This window comes from Bison bison, unplaced genomic scaffold, assembly GCF_000754665.1.
Source record: "Bison bison bison isolate TAMUID 2011002044 unplaced genomic scaffold, Bison_UMD1.0 scf7180017864342, whole genome shotgun sequence".
Taxonomy (NCBI): domain Eukaryota; kingdom Metazoa; phylum Chordata; class Mammalia; order Artiodactyla; family Bovidae; genus Bison; species Bison bison.
In genome coordinates, this window is record NW_011494914.1 from 214,810 (window position 1) to 220,242 (window position 5,433).

The following is a 5,433-nucleotide window of genomic DNA, read 5'->3' on the forward strand; positions in this document are numbered from 1 at the left end:
GAAGCTGCCCAAGGATGTGGATCGGACGAGACTGGAGGTGAGGGGGCCCCAGGGGTGGAGGGCACGTCCTCCAGCAACATCTCTCCCCACCCAGCGTGTTGACACACCACCCCCGAGGTCCCCACAGTGATGTGCAGGGCCGAGTGATGGGCTCGGAGTCAAGGACCTGAGTTGTCTGCAAGACCGGAGAACGTGGTTACGTGCCCAACAAAGATGGCTTTGCCAAGAGGCGCACAGCTGCAGCGGTTTGGGGCCAGGAAGGCTTCGTCACTGTGCTTAACTGGGTAACATTCGCCTCTTCCTTGAACTCTGGGAAAATCGGCACGGTTTGTGGTTTCTTATCTGATCACCTTCACCCTGACCTTGAATGGTGCTTAACTCTGGGAGCAAGGGTATGTTTGAAGGACCTGCAGGACGAGGGCACAGAGGATGTCTGGGTGACATCTCTTGACCAGGCCCCACCACGAGCCATGGTCCCCGGTGGTCAGCATGCATAAAAACTTTCTTTTATCCTCACCATCCTCCCACCAGGAAACCAATGCGGACTGCACCTCCTGAGCCGTGTTGGGAAGGCTTCACAGGGGTGAGGGGTCTGGGGGCTCCTAAAGGCCCAGGGCCACCTGCCCTGTCTGTGCCCAGGGGCTGGGAGCAGCTGTGGGGTGGGTGCGGGCTCAGGAGGCTGCCAGAAGGGAGCAGTAAGGGCGTGGATGTGGCCCAGGGGCCCCAGCACTGCCGGGGGCTCGGCAGGGCTGCCAGGCGGAAGCCCATCCCAGTCCAGGCCAGGTGGGTCTGAAAAGAAGCGCAGTCTCAGGGGGTCCAGATGGACGCTATGGGGCCCTGATCTTCCTTTAAGATGACATTGATATCTGCTGGGTGGGTAGCTGTGCTCACGAGAGGCACGAGAGCCCCTCACTCAGGGCTCCAGGCAGTGGTCTCAAGGAGGGACGGGGACGCTGGTGGGGCTGCGTGGTGGGGGGGGCGGGGATCAATCTCCTGTTGTGATGATGGAGCCTGACCAAAAGTTGTTGTTCAGTCGCTACGTCAGGCTTCCCTGTCCTGCATCATCTCTTGGAGCTTGCTCAAACTCCCATCCATTGAGTCGGTGATGCCATCCAACCATCTCGTCCTCTGCCGTCCCCTTCTCCTCCTGCCCTCCATCTTTCCCAGCATCAGGGTCTTTTCCAGTGAGTCACCAGAAGTAAGCTGAAAGGGAACTGCTAGCTCTTTTGACCGACAGGGCTTCGGGTGAGGTCTGATCAAGCCCCCAGACCCAGGTTCTCCCCTGTTTCCTGAGCGCCTCCCCTGTGTGCCGGCCTCACAGAGGGACAGACATTCACCTCCCCTCCCCCAGACTCGAAGTCTGGATGGAAGAGACCCAGTGGGGTTCCCTGAGGGGCTCTGGGACCTGGGACCTAGGACCTTGAGACAGGGGCGGATGCTGGGCTCTCAGATAATTACGGTATAAATACGTAATGTGGGTAAATACGGTAATTTATCCACTTAACCCTTTACTAGCAGCTATTTAGTGGTGCAGCTATTGCTGAGAGTTGAAAACATAAGGACAATGTTAACAGTAACAAGACTGGATTTTGCGTGTGATTTGAGGTACTAGTTTCATTCCCTTATTGATAAACGACACAGTGTTCTCTCCTCTCTCACAGCCTGCCTTAGCCAAAGTCATCCATGGAATGTTTAATTGCAAAGAAACCTTTTTATTACCAGTTAAAAACTGAAAACCATGCCGTGCATTAAAAGTATTTCACAAATTATTTGCTCATGATTATGACATTAAGGCTTCCCAGGTGGCTCAGTGGTAAAGAATCTGGCTGCCAATTGGATTTGGGTTCGATCTCTGGGTCGGGAAGATCCCCCCTGGAGGAGGAAATGGCAACCCACTCCAGTACTCTTGCCTGGAAAATTGCATGGACAGAGGAGCCTGGTGGGCTGCAGTCTATGGGGTCACAAAGAGTCGGACGTGACTAAGCACGCACAGAAGGCAATAAACTGTGGCCATGTTCTGTGAACTGTTCAGTGTGGCAGAACAGGTGTGTTCTGCATACCTGCTAAGTCGCTTCAGGTGTGGACAACGCTTGTGACCCTCTGGACCTTAGCCAACCAAGCTCCTCCATCCATGGGATTCTCCAGGCAAGCATACTGCAGTGGGTTGCCATACCCTCTTCCGGGGGATCTTCCCGACCCAGGGATCGAACCCGCGTCTCTTGCATCTCCCACACTAGTAGGTGGTTCTTTACCGCTAGCCCCACCTGGGAAGCCTGGAATGAACAGAGCAGGCCCCGAATCAGGCTCAGGGAGTACCCAACACGTGGTCTGGAGGACAGGGTCCAGGGCGGCCGCTGCCTGGGCCTCAGGGTGACAACCCCTGAGTCCTTTGCAGGGGACACACTCTGGCTCCTGCTGAAGTGAGGCCCTTGGTAACTGTGCTCAGGTCTCACTGCTATAAAACAGGGCGCTTCCGGGCTGGGTGGCTCTGTCAGGACCTGCCTCAAGGGCTCGCATGGTGGTGCATGGTTGTTTCCAAACTGTGAACGCCCTGAGGGCTCCCACTCTCGCCACGGCGGGGGAGGGGGCAGGGGGGCCGGTGAGCTCAGAGCAGGGTGCCCACAGCTCCTGCTCCTGACCCACCAGCGGCCGCGGGGCCACCAGCCCGTTGGGACTTGCTGTTTCCCTCCTAGGGAGTGGGGTGCCCTTTCACCAACTCCCATCCCCCCCTTTATTTTGCTACAGTACAGAATGAAGGTGCAAAATAGCAAATGGTTAATACATGTAAACATTTCCCTTTTTTAAAAAAAAGCCTTGGACATGAGGGGTAATGAGTTTCGTCACCCCCATTTCCAAGAACACCCCAGAGCATGCGTTGCTCTCTGGTCCTTCTCTTCCTGATCTCAGCCACCCCAGGAGGCAGGTTGGAGGTGTTGCCACACAGGGCGTGTCTCACATCCTCCTGGGTTGGGAGCTGGGCCCTGAGCCAGGAAGGGCTCCAGGGGTGCGGGGTGGGCTGCATCCCAGCAGGAGAGAAAGATACAATAATGTTTTCATCTTAGGGGAGAGAGCTTAATTTTTAATATAAAAACAGTTCCTAACTCTTGTAAAAGTCCAGAAAAACACGAAGAAGAACATAAGCATTCCATGGAATTCCCCCACCGAGTCATAACTCTTGTTAGCTCCGGGGCGGACCTGTTTCCGGAAATCTTTTTTTTCTCACAAATGCCCAGAGATAACTGAATTCTGTTTGGACAAGCAGGCTTGTACTGCTGATGCCTCTTGGCATCTACTTTGTTTCTTTTAAATTTGTTGTGAACCTTTTCCACGCCAGTTCATGGGAGTCTGCCCTTCCTTTTAGACAGCTGCGTGCTAGTCCTGTGCCTGTTCTGTTGCCCAAAACTTGACCTCTGTGCACTGCTGCCAAATTGAATCTCCAAGACAAGGCTTTGGGTCAAGTAGGAAAGAAGAGCTGAACTGCTCTGCCAGGCAAAGGGGGACTTTGTGTCCCAACCTGAGAGGGTTCCTTGAGTTTTCTAGTTCAAAGGTGGAGTTGCTGATAAGGTGTTTGCAGGGCCTGCACTCATTTAATCTGGTCTCAGGTAATCTCTTGGTGAGCTTTTCTGGTTCCTTGAAGCTTAAGGCCTCAGCTGGCCTTCCCTGGAATGAAGAGTGCTGACGTCTTCCATTTATTGGGGGTTTTATTAGATTGGTGCAAATGTAATTGCGGTTTCAGACTATGAATTTTAAATCTTTGTAACTAGGCTCAAACACATCTATATTAATGAAAATAGGAACCATTACAATCCACACGTTTTTACCAATGAGAAATACATTTGCTTATCCCTGTAGTGTAAAAATCTGTGCTTCAGGATTCCATGAACTCTTGGAAAACACATTCTGCCTCCGGCTGGTTGTGGAAGTGTTTTCCCTGCAAAAAGTCGTCGAGGTGCTTGAAGAACTGGTAGTCGGTTGGTGAGAGGTCAGGTGAATATGGCAGGTGAGGCAAGACTTTGTAGCCCAATTTGTTCAGCTTCTGAAGCATTGGTTGTGTGACGTGTGGTCGGGCGTTACTGTGGGGAAGAACTGGCTCCTTTCTGTTGACCATTGCTGGCTTCAGGTGTTGCAGTTTTCATGGCATCTCATCGATTTGCTAAGCATACTTCTCAGATGAAACGGTTTCGATGGAATTCAGAAAGCTATAGCGGATCTGACAGGCAGCAGACCACTAAACAGTGACCGTGACCCATTCTTGGTGCAAGTTTGGCTTTGGGAAGTGCTTTGGAGCTTTTTCTTGGTCCAGCCGCTGAGCTGGTCGTTGCCAGCTGTCATATAGAATCTGCTTTTTGTCACACATCACAATCCGATCAAGAAAATGGCCCACCGTTGTTGTGTAGAACGAGAGAAGACGATGCTGTAGGACGTCAGTTTCTGTGCTTTGCGGTCAGCTCACGAGGCTTCGAGCTTTCTCGCCTTTCCAGTTTGCTTCACGTGCTGAACGACCATAGAGGGGCCGACGCTGAGTTCTGGAGCAGCTTCTCGTGTGGTCGTAAGGGGATCAGCTTCGATGATGGCTCTCAGTTGGTTGTTGCTGACTTCCGATGGCCAGCCACTCCACTCATCTTCAAGGCTCTCGTCGCCTTTACCAAACTTCTTGAACCGCTACCGCACTTGTACGTACACTTGTTAGCAGTTCCTGGGCCAAGTGTGTTGCTGATGTTGTGAGTTGTCTCCACTGCTTTATGACCCATTTTGAGCCCAAATAAGAAAAATCACTCGAATTTGCTTTTGTCTAACATCGTCGTTTCCATCTTCTACAATAAATATAAAATAAACAGCAAGGAACAAGTCATTAGCAAAAAAAAGGAGAGATGCATATTAAAATGATATATAACCTAACAACATTTATTTAGAATGTATTCTACTATCAAATGGCAAATTTCAACAGTGCAAAAATCACAATTACTTTCTCAGCAACTTTCTAGTTTTATGAAAATGAAAGTGTTAGTCTCTCAGCTGTGTCCAGCTCTTTCCATGGACTGTAGCCCGCCAGGCTCCTCCGTCTGTAGGATTTTCCAGGCAAGAATACTGGAGTGGGTTGCCATTTCCTCCTGCAGGGGAACTTCCTGACTTAGGGATGGAGCCCTAGTCTCTTGCATTTCAGGCAGATTCTTCACTTTCTGAGGGCTTCCCTGGTGGTTCAGATGGTAAAACATCTGCCTGCAGCGCAGGAGGCCTGGGTTTGATCCCAGGATTGGGAAGATCCCCTGGAGAAGGAAATGGCAGACTCCTCGGTCCATGAGTCGCCAGCTCACGGGACCAGGGATGATGGCTGAGAAGGTAAAAAGTCTGCTTTCAGTGCAGGAGACCTGGGTTCAATCCCTGAGTTGGGAAGATCCCCTGGAGAAGGAAATAGCAACCCACTCCAGTATT

At 51.6% G+C, this 5,433-nt stretch overlaps 1 protein-coding gene across 2 annotated transcripts in view; it reads left to right on the top strand.

Annotated features, from left to right (window-relative positions):
- ABLIM2 (actin binding LIM protein family, member 2) overlaps positions 1-5,433 on the top strand; it is a 143,266-nt gene that overhangs the window by 121,346 nt on the left and 16,487 nt on the right. For both annotated transcript variants that reach the window (XM_010854526.1, XM_010854525.1), the window contains one exon: positions 1-37. This exon is cut by the window's left edge and continues 20 nt beyond it. In XM_010854526.1, the coding sequence (XP_010852828.1) occupies positions 1-37 (37 nt within the window). The remainder of the gene's footprint in view (positions 38-5,433) is intronic.